This window comes from Pristiophorus japonicus, chromosome 1 (genome assembly GCF_044704955.1).
Source record: "Pristiophorus japonicus isolate sPriJap1 chromosome 1, sPriJap1.hap1, whole genome shotgun sequence".
In the NCBI taxonomy this organism is placed as follows: domain Eukaryota; kingdom Metazoa; phylum Chordata; class Chondrichthyes; family Pristiophoridae; genus Pristiophorus; species Pristiophorus japonicus.
The window spans coordinates 62,100,558-62,124,423 of record NC_091977.1 but is presented as its reverse complement, the minus strand read 5'-3'; the positions used below and the strand labels follow the sequence as shown (position 1 = coordinate 62,124,423).

The window sequence follows — 23,866 nt, the reverse complement described above, 5'->3', positions numbered from 1 at the left end:
GGTCCAAGTCAGCATGGAAAGGGAAATCATGCTTGACAAATCTTCTGGAATTTTTTGAGGATGTTTCCAGTAAAGTGGACAAAGGAAAACCAGTTGATGTGGTATATTTGGACTTTCAGAAGGCTTTCGACAAGGTCCCACACAAGAGATTAATGTGCAAAGTTAAAGCACATTGGATTGGGGGTAGTGTGCTGACGTGGATTGAGAACTGGTTGTCAGACAGGAAGCAAAGAGTAGGAGTAAACGGGTACTTTTCAGAATGGCAGGCAGTGACTAGTGGGGTGCCGCAAGATTCTGTGCTGGGGCCCCAGCTGTTTACATTGTACATTAATGATTTAGACGAGGGGATTAAATGCAGTATCTCCAAATTTGCGGATGACACTAAGTTGGGTGGCAGTGTGAGCTGCGAGGAGGATGCTATTAGGCTGCAGAGTGACTTGGATAGGTTAGGTGAGTGGGCAAATGCATGGCAGATGAAGTATAATGTGGATAAATGTGAGGTTATCCACTTTGGTGGTAAAAACAGAGAGACAGACTATTATCTGAATGGTGACAGATTAGGAAAAGGGAAGGTGCAACGAGACCTGGGTGTCATGTTACATCAGTCATTGAAGGTTAGCATGCAGGTACAGCAGGCGGTTAAGAAAGCAAATGGCATGTTGGCCTTCATAGCGAGGGGATTTGAATACAGGGGCAGGGAGGTGTTGCTACAGTTGTGCAGGGCCTTGGTGAGGCCACACCTGGAGTATTGTGTACAGTTTTGGTCTCCTAACTTGAGGAAGGACATTCTTGCTATTGAGAGACTGCAGCGAAGATTCACCAGACTGATTCCCGGGATGGCGGGACTGACCTATCAAGAAAGACTGGATCAACTGGGCTTGTATTCACTGGAGTTCAGAAGAATGAGAGGGGACCTCATGGAAACGTTTAAAATTCTGACGGGTTTAGACAGGTTAGATGCAGGAAGAATGTTTCCAATGTTGGGGAAGTCCAGAACCAGGGGTCACAGTCTGAGGATAAGGGGTAAGCCATTTAGGACCGAGATGAGGAGAAACTTCTTCACCCAGAGAGTGGTGAACCTGTGGAATTCTCTACCACAGAAAGTAGTTGAGGCCAATTCACTAAATATATTCAAAAGGGAGTTAGATGAAGTCCTTACTACGCGGGGGATCAAGGGTTATGGCGAGAAAGCAGGAAGGGGGTACTGAAGTTTCATGTTCAGCCATGAACTCATTGAATGGCGGTGCAGGCTAGAAGGGCTGAATGGCCTGCTCCTGCACCTATTTTCTATGTTTCTATGTTTCTATGTCCTGAGGAATTTAAACCGTTTCATAGGCGCAAGGATAAACTCTCGATTCAAGCCGAATGCCTACTGTGGGGAAACTGAGTAGTCTTGCACCAGATGGGCAGAGAGGTGTTTATCAGAGAACTTCACAATGAGCACCCGGGCATTGTCATGATGAAGGCAATTGCCAGGTGACACGTTTGGTGGCCAGGGATAGATGCAGACCTGGAACTTTGTGTTCGCAGGTGCAACACGTGTGCTCATCTGGGCAATGCACCCAGGGAAGCCCCCCTTAGGCCCTGATCCTGGCCCGCCAAGCCATGGTCACGCATCCATGTGGACTACGCAGGTCCTGTCATGGGACAAATATTTTTGGTTGTAGTAGACGCCTACTCCAAATGGATTGAGTGTGCCATTTTAAATTCAAGCACATCCTCTTCCATGATAGAAAATCTACGGGCAATGTTCGCTGCCCATTGTCTACCGGATGTCTTGATCAACGACATTGGCCCGTGCTTCACAAGCACTGAATTCCAGGACTTCATGGCATGCAATTGAATCAACCATGTCAGAACTGCACCATTCAAGCTGGCCTCTAACAGCCAGGCGGAACGAGCAGTGCAGATAATCAAACTGGGATGTTCAGAATCCAAGGGGGTTCCCTACAAAGCCGCTTATCACGCCTCCTGTTGGCCAATAGATCCCGACCACACTCGTTCACAGGGGTTCCACCCGCAGAGCTGCTAATGAAAAGGATGCTCAAAACCAGGTTATCCCTTATACACCCTACTATGAAAGAAATTGTTGAGAGCAGGCGTCAGTCACAATGTGACTACCATGACAGGAATGCGAGGGCACGATGTATTGATGTCAATGACCCTGTTTTTGTCCTTAATTACGCTGCAGGGTCCAAATGGCTTGCAGGCACTGTGATTGCCAAAGAGGGGAATAGGGTTTTGGTAGTTGAACTTACCAATGGACAAATCTGCCGCAAACACGTGGATCAAACTAAAAGGAGGTTCAGCAACCCCATAGAAGAAGCAGAGGAAGAACACGACGTAGAGTTTACTCCACCACAGGTGACCGAACACCGGAACCAAGTGGAGGAGGGCCCAGTCATTGTGGGCAGTCCGGACAGGCCTGAGCACCGCAAACAGCAGACACTCAGGCCAGCGCCCAACAACCGGAGCCCCAACTCAGGCGCTCTACAAGGGAGCATAAATACCAGAGACTTAACCTGTGATCCCAATAAGACTTTGGTGGGGGGGGAGGTGATGTCATGTATTCAACTATCATTGTAACCCTGACCTAAGTTGTACACCTTGAGAACATTGACCACAAGGGGCGAACTTGTGGGAGACACTCCTAACCTGGACTTTCAGGTATAAAAGGGGAAGCTCCACCCATCTCCATCACTTGAGGTCTTGGTAATAAAGGTAACGGGTCACAGAGTGACCTTCTCTCAAGTATGGGCCTCGTGTGCATTTATACTGTATAGTAAGGATATATCAAAGATCATGGCTGATCTGTATTGCACGTCTTATTGTTACTTTCTAACATTAGAGCTGTGCCATTGTAAATGTGGAAGCTGAACTCCACTTCGGTGTTGGGGGTGGAGTCGAGAGTCTTTCTCTTGTGCTTGTGACTCATTTAAAGTGGTGAATGTATTTGAAAGGATCACAGAGTTCTCTGTAATATATGCTGTTATAATTTTTCACTACTAAAATTACATTTACCAATATTCTTATTTATAATATCAAGCTACTACATTACTGTTTGCTTATGACTGTGTGTTGTGATTCTATCAGTCGCTGTAATATATTTTTGCATTTACATAAGATCTCCATTCGCTGAGCTGTTGCATAAAGAGTTTCAACAAGGTCATGATATAAATAGCACATAAGTGGGGCTAATTGCACTTGCTCGCTGTCTCAATGCACTGATTGCCTAGGTTGACTGGCATCAGAGCACCTTTGTTGGAACATCTGGCATCCTGTTTACATCCTGTGGATTAAAACAACCTCTTCCTGATCCATTAGTAGAGCCTGTGTCATCCTGTAACCTCCAGCACTGACATTAGACACACTGCAGTTTTACTGATAAGTTAACAACAACAACTTGTTATTTATATAACCTTATATATGTTACTGAACTAGTAATCCAGAGGCCTGGACTAAGAATCCGGAGATGTGAGTTCAAATCCCACCATTTAAATTCAGTTAAATAAATCTGGAATTTAAAAAAAAGTTACTGGTGACCATTAAACTACCAGATTGTCGTTAAAAAAAAAACATGTCCTTTAAGAAAGGAAATCTGCCATCCTGGTCTGGCCTAAAGGTGACTTCAGACTCACAGCTATATGGTTGACTCTGAACTGCCCTCTGAAATGGCTTAGTAAGCCACCCAGTTGTATCAAACCGCTACGACAAATTCAGCACTGTGGGAGTACCTTCACCACAAGGACTGCAGCGGTTCAAGAAGACGGCTCACCACCACCTTCTCAATTGGGGATGGGAAAAAAATGCTGGCCTTGCCAGCAATGCCCACATCCCAGGAATGAATAAATAAATAAAAAATATACCGCCTTTATCATAGCAACGTAACGTTAAGCTAATCTGCCCTGTAGTTTGTCAAGTGGATCAGGTGATCCCAGTGGCCATTTGCCACTTTATTTTATGAGGTGCATCCAAAACAATGTGGTGGTAATTTTGACTTTGAGTGCTTGTGTAAAATAAGCACTATCGGATCAGCCGCCATTATACATCTCGCCCGATTTTCAATTCTGAAAATGTATAACGGGCGACTGATCCAATATCACCTGTAGTCAAAATTAGCCCAATGAAAAAGAAAATCTGTTCCATCTCCGTCTGTACGAGGATGAATGATGAATCAATCCTTATTTTATCTTCTTCCTTTTGCTGGTTTGCACTTGGGTCAGCAGCTCTCACTGGGCTAGAGTGACTTTTCTGGCAGATGAGCTATGACTGATCCCTCGCGTCTCCTGATCTCAACTGCCTCATGGAGTCTGTAAAACGATGACCTCTCTTCACTGCCTGAGTGCTGTGCCCGCTCCCTTGTTTGGTTGTGTGTGCCAGCTGCTCCGATAATAGACATTCTTTAAAAGTGGTGCAAATAGATTCATGAGACTTGCAGTCAAGCTAACTGACAGCTGGCTTTTTAAAGGCTGCACTCTAATTTCCATGCAACCCAGTAGATTACACCTATTTTACACAGGATTTTACACAGATAGACAAGAAGGGAAAGGAGGTGGGGTAGCTCTGTTAATAAAGGATGATATCAGGGCAGTTGTGAGAGACGATATTGGCTCTAATGAACAAAATGTTGAATCATTGTGGGTGGAGATTAGAGATAGTAAGGGAAAAAAGTCACTGGTGGGCGTAGTTTATAGGCCCCCAAATAATAACTTCACGGTGGGGCGGGCAATAATCTTGGGGAATAATGGAGGTATGTGAAAAAGGAACGGCAGTAATCATGGGGGATTTTAACCTACATATCGATTGGTCAAATCAAATCGCACGGGGTAGCCTGGAGGAGAAATTCATAGAATGCATACGGGATTGTTTCTGAGAACAGTATGTTACAGAACCTACAAGGGAGCAAGCTATCTTAGATCTGGTCCTCTGTAATGAGACAGGAATAATAAACGATCTCCTAGTAAAAGATCCTCTCGGAATGAATGATCACAGAATGGTTGAATTTGTAATACAGGTTGAGGGTGAGGAAGTTGTGTCAGAAACGAGCATACTATGCTTAAACAAAGGGGACTACAGTGGGATGAGGGCAGAGTTGGCTAAAGTAGACTGGAAACACAGACTAAACGGTGGCACAATTGAGGAACAGTGGAGGACTTTTAAGGAGCTCTTTCATAGTGCGCAACAAAAATATATTCCAGTGAAAAAGGGTGGTAAGAGAAGGGATAACCAGCCGTGGATAACCAAGGAAATAAAGGAGAGTATCAAATCAAAGACCAATGCGTATATGGTGGCCAAGGTTAGTGGAAAACTAGAAGATTGGGAACATTTTAAACAACAGCAAAGAATGACTAAAAAAGCAATAAAGAAAGGAAAGATAGATTACGAAGGTAAACTTGCACAAAACATAAAAACAGATAGCAAAAGCTTTTACAGATATATAAAAAATGGAAAAGAGTGACTAAAGTAAATGTTGGTCCCTTAGAAGATGAGAAGGGGGATTTAATAATGGGAAATGTGGAAATGTCTGAGACTTTAAACAATTATTTTGCTTCGGTCTTCACAGTGGCAGACACAAAAACCATACCAAAAATTGCTGGTCATAGGAATGTGGGAAGGGAGGACCTTGAGACAATCACTATCACTAGGGGGGTAGTGCTGGACAGGCGAATGGGACTCAAGGTAGACAAGTCCCCTGGTCCTGATGAAATGCATCCCAGGGTATTAAAAGAGATGGTGGAAGTTATAGCAGATGCATTCGTTATAATCTACCAAAATTCTCTGGACTCTGGGGAGGTACCAGCGGATTGGAAAGCAGCTAATGTAACGCCACTGTTCAAAAAAGGGGGCAGACAAAAGGCAGGTAACTATAGGCCGGTTAGTTTAACATTTGTAGTGGGGAAAATGCTTGAAACTATCATTAAGGAAGAAATAGCGGGACATCTAGATAGAAATAATGCAATCAAGCAGACGCAGCATGGATTCATGAAGGGGAAATCATGTGTAACTAATTTACTGGAATTCTTTGAGGATATAACGAGCATGGTGGATAGAGGTGTACCGATGGATGTGGTGTATTTAGATTTCCAAAAGGCATTCGATAAGGTGCCACACAAAAGGTTACTGCAGAAGATAGAGGTATGCGGAGTCAGAGGAAATGTATTAGCATGGATAGAGAATTGGCTGGCGAACAGAAAGCAGAGAGTCGGGATAAATGTGTCCTTTTCGGGTTGGAAATCAGTGGTTAGTGGTGTGCCACAGGGATCGGTGCTGGGACCACAACTGTTTACAATATACATAGATGACCTGGAAGAGGGGACAGAGTGTAGTGTAACAAAATTTGCAGATGACACAAAGATTAGTGGGAAAGCAGGTTGTGTAGAGGACACAGAGAGGCTGCAAAGAGATTTATATAGGTTAAGCGAATGGGCTAAGGTTTGGCAGATGGAATACAATGTCGGAAAGTGTGAGGTCATCCACCTTGGGAAAAAAAATAAACGGGAATATTTTTTGAATGGGGAGAAATTACAACATGCTGAGGTGCAGAGGGACCTGGGGGTCCTTGTGCATGAAACTCTTTTTGGGAGTAAACAAAAAACATTAGACCGTGCCCCCCCGATCTGGGGGAAACACCAAACATTTACAGGCCCTTTTATTTTTTTGTGGTATTTTTTTGGTTTTTTTTGGGGGGGCACAAAAAACATATTTTTTCTCCAAGTGCCCCCTATAAAAGGGGAGGGGGACACTAAAAGCACCGGCAATTAAAACAAATTAACTTAAAAACATAAAATCAAATTAAAATTTGGTTGCCGGGCGTGATGATGCACTCCAGTCCCTCCGGTGCCCACCTCTCGCGGAAGGGCGCGAGCGTACCGGTGGACACCGCGTGCTCCATCTCCAGGGACACCCTGGACCGGATGTATGCGCGGAAGAGAGGCAGGCAGTCTGGCTGAACGACCCCCTCGACCGCCCGCTGCCTGGACCGGCTGATGGCCCCCTTGGCCGTGCCCAGGAGCAGTCCTATGAGGAGGCCCTCGGACCTACCCGCTCCCCTCCGCACAGGGTTCCTTGTGCATGAAACTCTTTTGAGTTTACCTGAAAAAAACCCAACATTAACCATGCCACCCGCCTGGGTGACACAGCAGACATTTTCAAGGCCCCTTTTTTTCCTTTTTTTGTGTTTTTTTTTTCTTTTTTCTTTTGGTTTTTTTTTGGGCGCTAAAATTACATTTTTCCAAGTGCCCCCTATAAAAGGGGGGGGGGGACACTAAAAGCACTGGCAATTAAAACAAATTAAACTTTAAAACGTAAAATCAAATTAAAATTTGGTTGCCGGGCGTGATGATGCACTCCAGTCCCTCCGGTGCCCACCTCTCGCGGAAGGGCGCGAGCGTACCGGTGGACACCGCATGCTCCATCTCCAGGGACACCCTGGACCGGATGTAAGAGCGGAAGAGAGGCAGGCAGTCTGGCTGAACGACCCCCTCGACCGCCCGCTGCCTGGACCGGCTGATGGCCCCCTTGGCCGTGCCCAGGAGCAGTCCTACGAGGAGGCCCTCGGACCTACCCGCTCCCCTCCGCACAGGGTTCTTTGTGCATGAATCCCAAAAAGTTAGTTTGCAGGTGCAGCAGGTAATCAGGAAGGCAAATGGAATGTTGGCCTCCATTGCGAGAGGGATGGAGTACAAAAGCAGGGATGTCCTGCTGCAACTGTATAGGGTATTGGTGAGGCCGCACCTGGAGTACTGCGTGCAGTTTTGGTCACCTTACTTAAGGAAGGATATACTGGCTTTGGAGTGGGTACAGAGACGATTCACTAGGCTGATTCCGGAGATGAGGGGGTTACCTTATGATGATAGATTGAGTAGACTGGGTCTTTACTCGTTGGAGTTCAGAAGGATGAGGGGTGATCTTATAGAAACATTTAAAATAATGAAAGGGATAGACAAGATAGAGGCAGAGAGGTTGTTTCCACTGGTCGGGGAGACTAGAACTAGGGGGCACAGCCTCAAAATACGGGGGAGCCAATTTAAAACTGAGTTGAGAAGGAATTTCTTCTCCCAGAGGGTTGTGAATCTGTGGAATTCTCTGCCCAAGGAAGCAGTTGAGACTAGCTCATTGAATGTATTCAAGTCACAGATAGATAGATTTTTAACCAATAAGGGAATTAAGGGTTATGGGGAGTGGGCGGGTAAGTGGAGCTGAATCCACGGCCAGATCAGCCATGATCTTGTTGAATGGCAGAGCAGGCTCGAGGGGCTAGATGGCCTACTCCTGTTCCTAATTCTTATGTTCTTATGTAAGAAGTGTGAGGTAATGCATTTGGGGAGGGTTAACAAGGAAAGGGAATAGACATTAAATGATAGGACACTGAGAAGTGTAAAGGAACAAAGGGACCTTGGAAGGCATGTCCACAGATCCATGAAGGTAGCAGGCCAGGCAGATAAGGTGGTTAAGAAGGCATACAAAATGCTGGCTTTTATTAGCTGAGGCATAGAATACAAGAGCAGGGGGGCTTATGCTTGAACTGTATAAAATACTAGTTAGGCCACAGCTAGAGTACTGCGTGCAATTATGGTCACTGTATTACAGGAAGGATGTGATTGCACTGGAGAGGGTACAGAGGAGATTTACGAGGATGTTGGTGGGAGTGGAGAATCTTAGCCATGAGGACAGATTAGATAGGCTGTGTTTGTTTTCCTTGGAACAGAGGAGGCTGAGGGGAGATCCCATTGAGGTGTATAAAATTATGAGGGGCCTAGATATAGTGGATAGAAAGAGCCTATTTCCCTTAACAGAGGGGTCAACAACCAGGGGGCATAAATTTAAAGTAATTGGTAGAAGGATTAGAGGGGAGAGGAGGAAACATTGCTTCACCCAGAGGGTGGTAGAGGCAGAAACCCTCACCATATTTAAAAAGTACTTGGATGTGCACTTGAAGTGCTGTAACCTACAGGGCTATGGACCTAGAGCTGGAAAGTGGGGTTAGGCTGGATAGCCTCTTGTTGGCCGGCATGGACACGATGGGTCGAAATAGCCTCCTTCTGTGCTGTAAATTTCTATGATTCAATGCGCAGAACGGCCGATTTTGTTTTAGCGTTGAAACATTCGGCTCCGGCGTACAAAGTGTGTGGTGCAACGCCAGAGTTAGCGCTAACGCTCCTCGTAAATGTTCATTCGACAAAAGTTGCGAGCTCTAGCGCTAACGCTAACCTGGCGCGAAATTTTTCAATCTGCCGCAATTTGCGCTCGAAAATGGGTGAAATTGCAAAAGGCCGAAAATCCAGCCCAAAGAGTTCAAAATAAAGTTTTAAATGTTTGACAACACATTAGCAGAAACTCTACATGAACATTGGCTAAAACACCAAGTGCCTACCCTTGTGTGTTGTTAGTTGGTATGATTGGACAAGAATGAGGGTGAGTGTGAGGGATTGGCTAGTGAGATGGGGATCTGATAATGTAGGTAGAGAGAGAGAGGGATGGGTAGAGGTGCAAGGTCAGTTGATGTGAGTAAGGTTGTGCAGGAGTAGGTAGTTGAAGGCAGAGTGATGCGGATGTGATGAGTAACACAGCAGGATGAGGTTGAGTGTGGCTTTGCAGTAACGTTTCGTGATCTACTGAGATCTTTGAAAGATTTGCACCATTGCAGCCAGGTCCTCCTGATGACATCTCTGCTTGTGCCCTCCTCTGCAATGTGCAACCAGGCTGTGTTGGTGTCCTGTGGAGGACTCTTCCACCCATTGGAAGGGAAGAGAACCTCCCTGCATGCTGTGACTCGCTCCATAAGAATCTGGAGAGAGTCATGGGAGAGCCTGAGTGCAGACGTGCACCTTTGTGCAGTGCTTGTCAGTGTTTGCAGCACCTCAATGCTGCAGAACACTGACAGAACAGCTGTCAAAAAAAAGTGGCCACGGTCCTTTTAAGGAAACCGGCTGGTGACGCATCATCAGATGACATCATCAGACCCGATTCCTGTTAACTGGCCGGGAACCTCGCTTGGTGGGCTTAACAAGCCCAATCAAGGGAAGATTATGTTGAGAGGGCGGGCTGGAGCTGAGAGCACGTTCCCCATATGCCACCAAAATCCGGCCACACCGGACTGGCCACTGTTGACGAAATCGCGGCCTTCAAGTGCCTATCCCAGTACTTTTTAAATGCGATGATGGTTCCTGCCTCTGCCACCCTTTCAGGCAAAATGGTTCAGACCTTCACCACCCTCTGGGTGAAAAAAGTTCTCTTCAACTCTGCTCTAATCCTTGTACTATTACTTTAAATCTATGCCCCCTGGTTATTGACCTCTCTGGTAAGGGACTTCTTAAACTAAACAAATTTAATTGGCTAGTGTGACCTCAAATAGTCAATTGTCAAAAATGATGAGGTCCACCTCACCCCTCCCTATCTCTGTAACCTCGTCGAGCCCTACAACCCTCTGGGGTCATAGAAACATAGAAAACATAGAAAATAGGTGCAGGAGTAGGCCATTCAGCCCTTCTAGCCTGCACCGCCATTCAATGAGTTCATGGCTGAACATGCACTTCAGTACTCCCTTCCTGCGCTCCTCTAATTCTGGCTCCCTGTGCATCCCCCACTTCGTTCACCCCACCATTGGCAACCGTGCCTTCAGCCATCTAGGCCCCAAGCTCTGGAATTCCCTTTCTAAACCTCTCTGCCTCTCCACCTTTTCTCTCCTCCTTTAAGATGCTGATTAAAACCTAGCTTTTTGAACAAGCTTTTGGTTACCTGTCCTTATGTGACTCGTGGCCAATGTTTGTGTAATTATGCTCCTGCAAAGTGCCTTGGGACATTTTACTGCGTTAAAGGGGCTACATAAATGCAAGTTGGTGCTGTCTCATCACGTTCATCTGCTGAAAATAATGCTGTAATCAGAAATCAGTCTTATAGTTTGTGAGAAAAGTTTCGAACCTAAGCTTGCAATATGGCTGATAGTGACTAATAGACTTGGACTAGTGCTGATGATTGATTTACTGAATCAGGCTGCTTACAAGGTAGTGAGTCATGGATTAATTGACCAGGACCAGTTGAGACTAATGGAATCATTGAGTCAGACTGTGAGCTGTCCAGTAGATGGAATAACTGACCTGGATTTGCAGCACGGCTTCCACTTGATACAATTTAATTACTGCAGTGACATCTGCTCTCACCTTATCTTTCTGATGCTGCTAAGTATTTTAAAATGGAAACATCTGGTGTATGAAGACATTAGGGTCAATTTACCCCTCTGCCCAGGGTAAATGGGGGGTAGAACCCGGAAATGGTGTCGGGTCACTTCGTGCAATCTTGGGTAGGGTCCTGTTTCAGATGGGAGTCTACTTGCAATAATGCAAATTGGAATCCTGTAAAGCATCGCGCACACCCCATGGCTTTGTACCGGGTGGCGAGCGGCCAAACCAGATCGCCATACTGGTGTTTGTATCTCAGCATACTGGTGTGCTGCTCCGATTAGATTGTGTATTTTCCTATGTAGCATTGTCTGTATATTTGGATGTCACATTGTTACATTCATCTTCAAAGGAATTAATTGATTAAAAAGGTGGCTTTTCCAAACAGTTTAGTTGGTCTTCTGAGTACTGGTAGTTGGTTATGTGCAATGAATTATGTCAGTGCTGAAAGTGATATGAAAGTTGGAAAGTAGACTGAATTTGCCATTCCAAGACAGAACTTTGTTCAACAAACATCAGATTCTTTCTATCTGAAGACATTCTTACATGGGATAAATGGTCCATTGCAGACTTTTCTCATTGTATGCATATATATTAAACTTGTAGTATTCCGGTTTACTCATCGCCCATGTGCTCGCTGACCTGCATTGGCTCCTGGTCCACCAACGCCCTGATTTAAAAATTCTCATCCTCGTGTTCAAATCCATTCATGGCCTCACCCCTCCCTATGTCTGTAATATCCTCCAGCCCTACAACCAATGTTCCCCCTAATTTGTTTTGGATGCTTAGCCCCTTTAATGGGCTGTGCGGCTCATTCACAGTTCACGCAAAATTTAACATTGAAAAAGCTGCTCCCGGGCTGCACAGGACCGGCAGAGAACTGTGTGACTGTGCAGCTTAGAGGGAACGTTGCCTACAACCCACTGTGAACGCTCCATTCCTCCAACTCTGGCCTCTTGTCCGTCCCCCACACCCGTCAGCCCATCATTGGCAGCGAGCTCCGAAATTCTCTCCCTGAACCTCTCTCTCTCCTCCTTTAAAACGCTCCTTAAAACCTCTTTTTGACCAAGCTTTTAATTACCTGTCCTAATGTTTCCTTCTCTAGTTTGTTGTCATTTTTTGCCTGATTATGCTTCAGCGAGGCGCCTTGGGACGTCTTACTATATAAATGCAAGTTGTTGTAGCAGTATTTGCCAAATCTCTATGTTTCGTATCTCTGTAAATAAATGCATTAGTTGCTATGGTCTGCATAACCTGGTCTGACCTTAATCTCCTATGAGTTGGCTTGGCTCTATGTTAAACCCAGTAAGCAGGTCACTGCAAATAGGGTAACTGTTAAGCTTTGGGTCATGCGCATCTGCTAAGGGCAGATTATGAAAAAGGTTCAGTATCTGGTTTGTAGGGAGAACGTCTGTTCATAGGACTGCTGCAAAACTACTGAAGGAGAAAACTTTGATTAAAAACTGGGAATTGTAACAGTTGAGGTGACAGACACAGTAAAGTGGAAGTGAGAAAAAGGTCTCTCAGATTAAGTGAAGTACAGGAACAATTGGCGATATGGGCAGAATGATTGCCAAGTGGTTCAAGGTCATTCAGGACAGCAATTTTGGCAGTGGTGTTGACCTGATGAGAAGAGAAACAGCCTTCCAGTCACAAAAACACCCATTCATAGAAACATAGAAAATAGTCATTCATTCCATTGATCCTCACTCTCGCCATTCCTGATGAGGTTGTCAGGAATGGCGAGAGTGAGAATGAATGACTATTTTCTATGTTTCTATGAACGGGTGTTTTTTGTTTTTGTGACTGGAAGGCTGTTTCCAGTGGGGTTCTGCAGGGCTCAGTACTAGTTCTCTTGCTTTTAGTGGTATATATCAATGACTTGAATATAGCGGGTATGATTAAGAAGTTTGCAGATGATACAAAAGTTGGCTGTGTGGTTGATAATGAAGAAGCTGTAGACTGCAGGAACATATCAGTGAACTGGTTAGGTGGTCAAAACAGTGGCAAATGGAATTCAATCTGGAGAAGTGTGAGTTAATGCATTTGGGGAGAGTTAACAAGGCAAGGTAATACACATTAAATGGTAGGACACTGAGAAGTGTAGAGGAACAAACGGACCTTGGAGTGCATATCCACAGATTCCTGAAGAGAGCAGGCCAGGTAGATAAGGTGGTTAAAAAGACATACAGAATATTTGCCTTTATTAGCCAACGCATAAAATACAAGAGCAGGGGGGGGTTATGCTTGAATTGTATGAAACACTAGTTTAGGCCACAGCTAGACTACTGCGTGCAGTTCTGGTCATCGCATGACAGGAAAGATGTGATTGCACTAGAGAGGGTACAGAGGAGATTTATGAGGATGTTGCCTGGACTGGAGAATTTTAGCTATGAGGAAAGATTGGATAGGCTGGGTTTGTTTTCTTTGGAACAGACGAGGCTGAGCGGAGACCTTATTGAGGTGTATAAAGTTATGAGGGGCCAAGATAGAAGGATCTATTTCCCTTAGCAGAGGGGTCAACAACCAGGGGGCATAGATTTAAAGTAATTTGTAGGAATTTTAGAGGGGATTTGAGGGGAAATATTTTCACCCAGAAGGTGGTGGGGTTCTGGAACTCAGTACCTGAAAGGGTGGTAGAGACAGAAACCCTTACCACATTTAAAAAATACTTGGATGTGCACTTGAAGTGCTGTAACCTACAAGGCTATGGACTAAGAGTTGGAAAGTGGGATTAGGCTGGATAGCTCTTTGTTGGCCGGCGCAGACACAATGGGCCGAAATGGCTTCCTTCCGTGCTGTAAATTTCTATAATTTATGAAAATTAGGCAGGTCCAATAATGTGAAAACGATCAGCTCTGCCGGGTTACCATCCATGTGATGAAGACATGAATTTAGGAACATTGGAATTGCTAGATGAAAAAAGACTAAGGCCCATCTAGTTTACCATCTACCATCCACATAGTTGCATGATATAACAGTACTCCAGTTGCTGACTCGATTTTGTGAACACGTGTGACCAATGGGGGAGTCTCATCTGCTGGCTGCGCATATCAGGAAATCGTGGGTGTGCCGAGATCAATTTTCCACCCGGTAAAATGTAGGCCAGAAGGTGAGGCGCTCCGTCAGTAACGCATGTTGGTAATATCATGTTTCTAGATTCACACTGTTTCATAAAAAGTCAACGTTTTGTGCAGCAAATCAAACCTATTGATAGCTCACATTTTGTGGCCTTCTCTGGTGTGCCTGAATCAACCAGGTAACCACTACTGCCATCCGAATCCAAGTATATTTTAGTCAGTATTTGTGTCAGACTGAGTGAAATTATGAAGATCTCTGCTCTCTGCAGAGTTGGCTTGTCAAATGAGTCACCGCCTCACCTGCAATTACCACAGACAGGCAGTGGAGGTTGTGTGTGACCTAGGTGTGACCAAGTTTGCGTCAGAAGATCTGCTGTTGCGTTACGTTATTGATGAGATGTCTCACTACTCTTTTGAGTACATTTATAGCTTCCAGGTCAATTTTTTTTGTGTTATGGTGGGACGAACGAGTTCAAGAAAAGGAGCTGGCTCTGGCGATTTGCTTCCTCTTCTCTGCTCCTCTGTTTATCAGTTCCCCTCTTGCTCTTTTCTTTCAACTTGGATTCTTATTCTAATGAAAATCGCTGTTGACTAGGAAATAAAATGCATTGCACAGGTGCAAAAGGCCTATTGCCATTGTAACAACTTGACTTGGCTAGGCATGTATAGTGTGTGCCTCACACTTCAAAAAATAAGTGCACTTTTGGCTTTGTAGCAGCATTCCTGATTCTGAGTCAGGAGGTGCAGGGTCCAGACACACTCAGCGAGTAGATACCAGAGATCCAGCTCTGAATTCCAGATAGACATCCAGCAAGATACTCATGTCCGGTGGGTGTGGATGGCCCCACCCCTCATTTTGTGGGTTGTGGGAGCCCATTAAACCCTCCCACCATATAGGACTAACCACCCTATCAGCCTGATGCTTATAAAGATGGTTACAGCCACTGAAGGAGCGTTCACATGCGGCCTGTCAGACTGTTAATCAGCCTGTGAATCCTTCCACTACCTCACACTATTCACCAAGGGAAAAGTAAGATATGACAACAACAACCTATCAGAAAGGTCACCAACTGTCACTGGCTGTCTGTAATTCAGGTTTAGTTTGGCAATAGTGCTCAAAATGTTTCTGGAATTTTCTTGCAGTTTTTCTTTCTCTCTTTTCTCAAGCTTGCAGTTTGTACATAGTATTGGTATCATTGTCCCACCATGGTGAGAATAGCAAACTCCCTTCTCTTCAAAACAGCTCAAATAATTCTACATAATCTTCGTGACATCATCCTCTTCAGTTGCGTGCTCCCAGATCACACTGTCGGATCTTCTTCTGTCTCAATCTGCTCGCAGAATGTGGAACAGGCTCCTGGGTTGATTACATGGCTAAACTGCCATGGCAGTGACTGATTAGCTAATTAACCTGGACTGGTACATAGCCCGTAGTGATTGATGGACTCGACTCAGACTCTGAGTGCAGTCGATAGTGATAGTCACAATCACTGACTCACACTAGTAGCAGAGCTGGCAGTGCCTGGAATTCATTGGCCCACTAAAAACACATCTGCTCCGTCTTATTCTGTCAATTTCTTCTTGAAGTTATGCTGGAGACATCTCAAAACGCAAGATGGGGGTCATTTAAACTCCCCTCGCCCGGCAGAAACGCAGGCAGAACAGGATTTAAGATCAAAGAAATCGACTTACTGTTCTTGTTTTGCCTCGCAGCTTAGATTAGATTTTTGGGCAGGAAATTGGGATCCTATAATATAGGCAGGATCCCTGAAGTCATTTGAATAGCCAAATGGGCAAAGTTTCTGTCGTGGGCACACTGCTCGGTAGAAACTGCCAGACACTCAGTGGAGGTGCCAAAAGGTAAGTTCAACACAAAGGGAAAATAAACAAAAGCCCTGATTTTAACTCAGGGTGGGAATCGGGTGAGCGGGGCAGGGGCAAAACTCCCCCATGATGTCACCAGCTGAGGCCCGGCAGATTGAAACTCCCGGCGCTCATGACTGTCGACTGTCCACCCGATTGCGTTGAGAAATGCCCAGTCTGCCCATTTGCTCTGCGCAATTTCTGGCAGGCCTCCCTCTTAAAGAGAGGTCGCATTCCCTCCTGCCAGATCTGCTTGTTGTACTGCTGCAAGATGGAACAAGTAGGGGAATGAGTTGCAGGGCTGCCCACACCTTTTCTGATCCCTTATTGGAGTCCTGGTGAGCGAGATTAGAGCAAGTAGGGAGGCACTGTTCCCCAGCACCCACAGGAGCTTTCCCAGGGCCACTATCCAGCAGGGCTGGACAGATGGCTGCCAGGGTCAGTGCCAGTAGCATCACCCCCCCCCCCCCCCCCCACCCCAGACCAGGCTTCAATGTAGGAAGAGGTTCAATGACCTCACAAGAGCAGTAAGGGTGTGTAAACCTGTTCATCTCTCTCAACAAAGTCTTTCATCCTCTCAACAATTCCTTCCTTTGCTCTCTTCACACCACACACTAATAACATTATCCTCTTACATCCTAGCACTTGTACAACCATCAACTCCTCCCACCACTCCTTCCTCACCCGACATTCCACATTCACCACCTCCTCATCCTCATTCAATCTTACTTTTTCTCCACCTCGCAACATATGCACTATATGCGCAAGATCTACACATCTCCACATCTTTTCCGCCGTCACTCACTCCAAGCCTCTCCTTCTGCAAGACAAGGTAAGACAGTGCATAATGTCAGGGAGAGAAGTACTCAACATCATAGTCCTCACCCAAAAGGAGCATGAAGTCCTGGAGAATATTGGCCCAGGCAATGAGCATTGAGGAAGGCAAGGCTGGTGGCTTATCTGCGCATGGTGTCTGCATATTGCTTGTAACCCTTCATTTATCTCAGGAAATATTCAGCAATCATCACAACTTCAAGTTACATTCTCAAGAACCTGCTAATGTCCAACTTCTCAGTGCATTCCTAACACTTGTGCATTTTCTTTCATCTAGGTACTTCTCAGCACTTGGATCTTGCAGAAGAAGTCAGTTTGGAAGAGGACAATCCTGCTGTGGATGCACTGTCACAAGCTCCATCACCCCAAGTACCAGCACAGACATTGCCACTCTACGTGAGTTAGATGGTGAGACATAGGGGTCTGCACCCAACACAAAACAAGCAGCAGCAGGTACTGGTGGCAGGGACAGCCCAGGAAAGAGCTTGCTGGAGAGCGAGGCCCTCTCTCAACTCTGCTGAACAGGTCAGAGATGAGGACTTCAGGCGACCAGCCATGAGAAGAAAACTGTTGGCCTCACACAAGCAATTGTACCTGCCACTGGAAGGCCTGCCAAGGAGTTTCAGCACCGTGGCTAAAAGTGTGCAGGAGTCTGCTTCCGGCCTGATTGGTCTCATCTCGTATGGAATCAACAATCTGCAGTTTACCCTGGAGAGTGTGGCCACCTCCAGCCGAGTACTCACAAAGGGAGTCAGCATCACCAGCCTTTGCAGCTTTGATGGAAGCTCAAATGGCTGCTGAGAAAGGCTCTGGGCTCCGTATTGGTGGACCAAATCAGTAGGTCTTTTAAGGAGTCACTCATCTTCTGCAGCCTACTCTCCCACAGATCAGTGGCAGTCATGAGCCCAAGCCCCAAGTTAGGAAACCTTGTAAGGCTATACGGGTTGACACATGGGTGAAAAATGAATGGAAACCGCTTATGGTGTTGGAAATTAAATTCATCACCTTTATCACCTTGGTTTTATAGCAGCTTGAGTCTGCATTATCAGTATGTACTGATATAGAAGTATGCCATTGATCCAAAGGCTGAATGGTTTCAATGTTCTTAAATGCAGGATTAAGGGAGTGGTGAAAAATGTAACAAAGACTATTAATGCAGAGACTTTGTGTATATTTTGAGGGCAGGGGAATGAGCAGGTTATCAGAATCTCAGCAATTAACTCATCCCTCATATCTCTTGCTGCAAGGTGTTGAGGTGGCCCACCTTCTGTTGTGTTAGGCAATGGATGTGCTTATAGATTTGAGTTATTCCACAAGATAATAGGGTTCAAAGTCATTTATTGGCTTTCATAGGAATTAAGCATACAATGATAACTATTATTGATAATCACACATATATTTAGGTTCACACTTACAATACAAGACCAGAGAACTCATGGTGTCACATGTTTCAAGCTGAAAAGTTTAAAGCCTTGTTGAATTCTGAAATATCTATTCTAACACCCCTAATTTTATACCTTTCTTTCACTCTATTTACATAAGAATCTGCATGCTTCAAATTATTACCTCATCCAATTAGCTAGACTTCAGTTTTAACAAGAATAATTTCCCACTCAATAGTGACAGGAAGATTAATCTGGGTTAAAAGTGACAGGAATGTTAATCTGGGTTAATAGTGAAAACCCAGGCCAATCTGGGGGAAAAAAATCTGGGTAATTCCGTTTATGTCGACCTGAGAGGGTAGATGTGGCCTTGGTTTAATGTCTCATCTGAAAGACGGCACCTCCGACAGTGCAGCACTCCCTCAGTACTGCACTGAAGTGTCAATCTGGATTATGTGCTCAAGTCTCTGGAGTGGGTCTTGAACTTGCGACCTTCTCACTCAGAGATGTGAGTGCCGCCATTGCTGGCACACAATTGAAGTTCAATACAGTGTACATAGGACTGATCGCATTGCTGGTCGTTAAAATGTTTTATTAATTCTCGGCATTTATTGCTCATCCCTAGTTGCCTGGAGAAGGTTGTGATGGGCCTTCCTGAACTGCTGGTAACGGATTGATACAACTGAGTGGCTTGCCAGACCATTTCAGAGGGCAGTTAAGAGTCAACTAAGTTGGTGTGGCACTGGAGTCACATACAGGCCTGACGGGGTCAGGATAATAGGTTTCCTTCCTTAAAGGACATTATAAAACTAAAGAATGATATAGCACAGAAGGAGGGCGTTTGGCCCATTGTGCCTGTGCCGACTCTTTGGTGGAGCTATCCAATTAGTCCCACTCCCCTGAACTTGCGGTCTCTGGATTACTAGTGCAGTAACATAGCCACTACACTATCGTATCTTACATAAGAATTCAGAAGCATGTAACATTTGTTAACGAAAAATTATATCACTGACTGATTTGCCAAAATTGTAGATATTTTGACTGTTTGATTACACAAGTCTTGGAACATCACCAGTGGGAAATTAAAGGGAGGTAGTTCAGCATTACAGCAGCTACTTTTGCAGCTATCTATTCCTTTATATGACCTCTGATAACAGACCACACCCAGTTTGATAGTGTAGCTGGTAGTGACAGGGTCCGTGGTTCTAAGTGAGAAAGAGGTAAATTACTGAGCACGTGCACCCAGCGGGAGACTGTACTGAGAGCGAGCAGGGGTTGGAGATGGGGCTCCAACATTGGAACACCGAACGCTCAACACACGCTCCCCGACATTGCGGCCCCTCGCTGGCAGCGTGAGATTGACGATGAGATTGAGATTGGAATGGTGGTAACAGAAAGAAACGGAAGAAGATTTACTGATTACAGTGGACATTATGCATATGCATCTTTAAGCAGTGCTGTATAATGTACCTTATCTAACATACTCAGTTTACATTAAAGGGGTCATTTCCAAGCTTCGCCTGCTGGCAGTGCGTCTCGGGATTTGCTGTTGGAAAACCGTGCAAAGTGCATGCCTGGATTCTCAATCAGCAATTGTGGCTGGCGAGGTGAGCAGTCGGGAAATGACCCCTTCGATGTCTTTGCCACATTTGGTTTAAAAGACTCACTACTGACTCTGAAGTTACGAGGTTCAAAACTATTTTAATAAAGATATTTTCTACAGTAAAATGAAGACATTAGATATGTTTACTTACTCTGTCCTTCAAAGGCAAAAACAAAACAGTTGTATATATTTGATGCATAGTGCAAGTACAATACTGATAAAATCACACGCTGAATGAGGATACAATTTCATTTTGTTGTGGTAGTGACATTATCAGGTTTGCACTCTTGTACTATGACTCACTGATCGCACTGATCTTTGACTGGTGACGTGTTGAACTATCAGTGATTTCGACAGCAGTTGATGGAAAGCACTAAGTTTTGTAGGAACATGATGTGAACTTAATTTTGGGGTCTTCAGCGGGCCGAGAGACAGGGAGCCATTTGTATTCCAGACTTTGATTGGGAGGGTCCAAATCCCAACAGTAATGATTTAGCAAATATCCAACAGCTGTCTTCAAAAAAATAGAAAAGAACATGAGACATTTCAATCATAGGAAAGAATTAAGTAATAAAATAAAATATACGGGGGTGAATTTAAGCCCTCCCAGAGACTTTGTGCAACGGAGAGCACATACAAGGGTAAATTCACAAAGTCACACTTGAAAGAAGCACATGTTACAAATTGGGTAACTCTCTTCCCCCAAAAGGCTGTGGATTATGGTCCAAATGAATCTCTCAAGACTGAGATCGATATTTGTTTTTAGTAAGGGTATCAAGAGATGCGGAGCAAAGACGGGTTAATGGGGTTGAGGTACAGATCAGCCATGATCTAACTGAATGCTGGAACACATTCGAGGTGTTGAATTGCCTACTCCTGTTCCTATGGGTTTAATCATGCAGCAATGACGTGCTCCTTTCAAGCACAGCTACCTGCTGGCAGTGTGGGATTAATGGCTTTACCCTATAAGAAATTCAGCCACATAGGTCAGAAGTATGCTCCATGCACTCCATTGTGGATGGGAGGTGCCTACCTAGCACACAAGGTTCATTAGGCCATGGGTTCCATTTACGTTTGGGGTTCTTCCCATAATGCAACTGGAATGCATGTCATCCCAGATGGCTCTCACTTTGTAGTAGGGCCACTCACCATTTTCCAAGTATTTCTTTGGTCTTCAATAGTTAATTTGCAAATGGGGGCTATTAAACTTGTACTGCTTCAGTGGGACAGCCAAGAGCCCTTGAACAGCTACTGGTGCTCAATATTCAGCCCCCAATCTAATATCACCCCCAGCAAGTCAGATAGAACATGAACAGAGCACCATAAATGTATTTAAATAAGCTGATGTCATGTTATCGTACAAGGTCAGCTAATTTGGATGCAGTCACATACAATACCTCACCAGCTCTGCATTGGAACCATAGCAACAGCCCCACTGTGTTACTGAATGGCCAGACAATGGGGGAAGGTGGCTGGGGGGGGGGGGGGGGGGAGGTTGAATGCTCCTGGCAGCATTTCCTCTAAACTGCACTACTGGCTTTACCGATGTGAAATTTCACCCATTCGCAAAACTTAGAATAGGCTGCGCAGCCCGTTAAAAGTAACTGCGCACCCCAAAAAATGAGGGGAACATTGGTTCCCAGTATTCTGTTTAACAAAATTAGAATTTGTGTCTTGGCATGCTCTCATGTACATCTAGCTACCAACATATATATTATTAAATTCAGTACCCTTGTCACGTCTTCCATTGGAAAATTCCTATGTAAACATTTCCCTATGGGATTTCCTATTTCAAATGTGTCCACACATACCTGTTAGGTTTGTTTGGAACTCTTTTTCTGTGGCACTAGTAATGTTTTTAAATAGAATCATAGAAAAGTATGACACAGAAGGAGGCCATTTGAACCGTGCTGGTCGAAAAAGAGTTCCCAGCCTAATCCCACCTTCCAGCACTAGGTCCGTGGCCCTATAGGTTATGGCTCTTTAAGTGCACATCCAAGTATCTTTTAAACATGATGAGGGTTTCTGCCTCTATCACCCATTTGCGGTGAGTTCCAGACTCCCATCACCCTCTGTTTCCTCATCTCCCCTCAAATCCTTCTACCAAACACGTTAATATTGACCCCTCTGAAAGGGAAATAGGTCCTTCCTATCCACTCTATTTAGGCCCCTCCTAATTTTATACGCCTCAATTAAATCTCCTCTGTTCCAAGGAAAACAACCCCAGCCTATCCAATCTTTCCTCATAGCATAAGTTTTCCAGTCCTGTCAACATCCTCTGCACCCTTTCTAGTGCAATCACATCCTTCCTGTAATGTGATGACCAGAACTGCATGCAGTACTCCAGCTGTGGCCTAACTAGTGTTGTATACAGTTCTAGCATAACTTCTTTGCTCTTGTATTCTATGCCTTGGCTAATAAAGGAAAGCATTCTGGATGCCTTTTTAACTATCTTATCGACCTGTCCTGCTATCTTTAAGGATCTGTGGGCATATACCCCAAGGTCCCTCTGTTCCTCCACACCTCTCAGTATCCTCCCATTTATTGTGTATTCCTTTGCCTTGTTGCTCCTCCCCAACTGCATTACCTCACACTTTTCCAGATTGAATTCCATTTGGCACTTTTCTGCCCATCTGACCAGTTCATCGATATCTTCCTGCAGTCTGGAGCTTTCTTCCTCACTGTCAACCACACAGCTAATTTTTGTATCATCTGCAAATTTCTTTACCATGCCCCCTATATTTAAGTTTAGATCATTAATATATATACACTACAAAAAGTAAGGGACCGAGTACTGAGCCCTGTGGAACCGCACTGGAAACAGCTTTCCAGTCACAAAAACTCCCCTCAACCATTATCCTTTGCTTCCTGCCACTGAGCCAATTTTGGATCCAATTTGCCACTCTCCCTTGCATCACATGGGCTTTTAATTTTTTGATCAGCCTATCAAATGGGACCTTGTCAAAAGCCTTGCTATAATTCATGTAAACTACATCAAATGCATTGCCCTCATCGACTCTTTGTTACCTCCTCAAATAACTCAATCAAATTAGTCAGACATGACCTTCCCTTAACAAATCCATTCTGACTGACCTTGATAAATCTATGTCTTTTTAAATGAAGGTTTATACTGTCCCTCAGAATTGATTCCAGTAATTTGCCCACCACTGAGGTTAAACTAACTGGCCTGTAATTGCTCGGTTTATCCCATCCTCCCTTTTTGAACAATGGAACGTTAGTAGTTCTCCAATCCTCTGGTACAACTCCTATAGCCAGGGATGATTGAAAAATGATGGTCAGAGCCTCTGCAATTTCCTCCTTTGCTTCTTTTAGTAGCCTCGGATATATTTAATTCAATCCTGGCGATTTATCTACTTTCGAGGATGCTAAACCCCTTAATACTTCCTCTCTTACTATGTTTATCCTGTCCAATATTTCACTATCTTCCTTCTGAACTTCAATATCAGCATCGTCCCCCTATTTTGTGAAGACAGCCGCAAAGTATTCATTTAGTAACTTACCCACATCCTCGACCTCCACATAGATCACTATTTTGGACCCTAATAGGTCCTATTCTTTCCTTAGTTATCCTCTTGCTCTTTATGTAATTGTAAAACATCTTTGGGTTAGCTATGATTCTACTTGCTACTATTTTTGCCAGTATAAGACTTACAGCCTTTGATGCTACATTACTATAAGGTGTCCTTGGCTCAGTGATAGCACTTTAGTCTGACTCAGAAATTATGGGTTTAAGCCTCAGTGCACAGAGATTTGAGCACATAATCCTGGTTGACACATCAGTGCAGTACTAATGGAGTGCTGGACTGTTGGAGTTACTGTCTTTTAGATGATACGTTAAACCATAACGAGACGTGGCACCATGGCACTATTTCAAAGAAGAGCAGGGGAGTTTTCCCGGTGTCTTGG

General features: G+C 44.7%; 1 protein-coding gene across 4 annotated transcripts in view; it reads right to left on the bottom strand.

Moving 5' to 3' along the window:
* Window positions 1-18,301: 18,301 nt before the first annotated feature.
* LOC139264096 (uncharacterized) overlaps window positions 18,302-23,866 on the bottom strand; it is a 138,219-nt gene continuing 132,654 nt past the window's right edge. For 3 of the 4 annotated variants that reach the window (XM_070880208.1, XM_070880188.1, XM_070880196.1), the window contains one exon: window positions 18,302-20,453. In XM_070880208.1, coding sequence (XP_070736309.1) covers window positions 20,313-20,453 — 141 coding nt within the window. In that variant the 3' untranslated portion in view covers window positions 18,302-20,312. The remainder of the gene's footprint in view (window positions 20,454-23,866) is intronic. The other variant, XM_070880201.1, reaches the window with a different exon arrangement.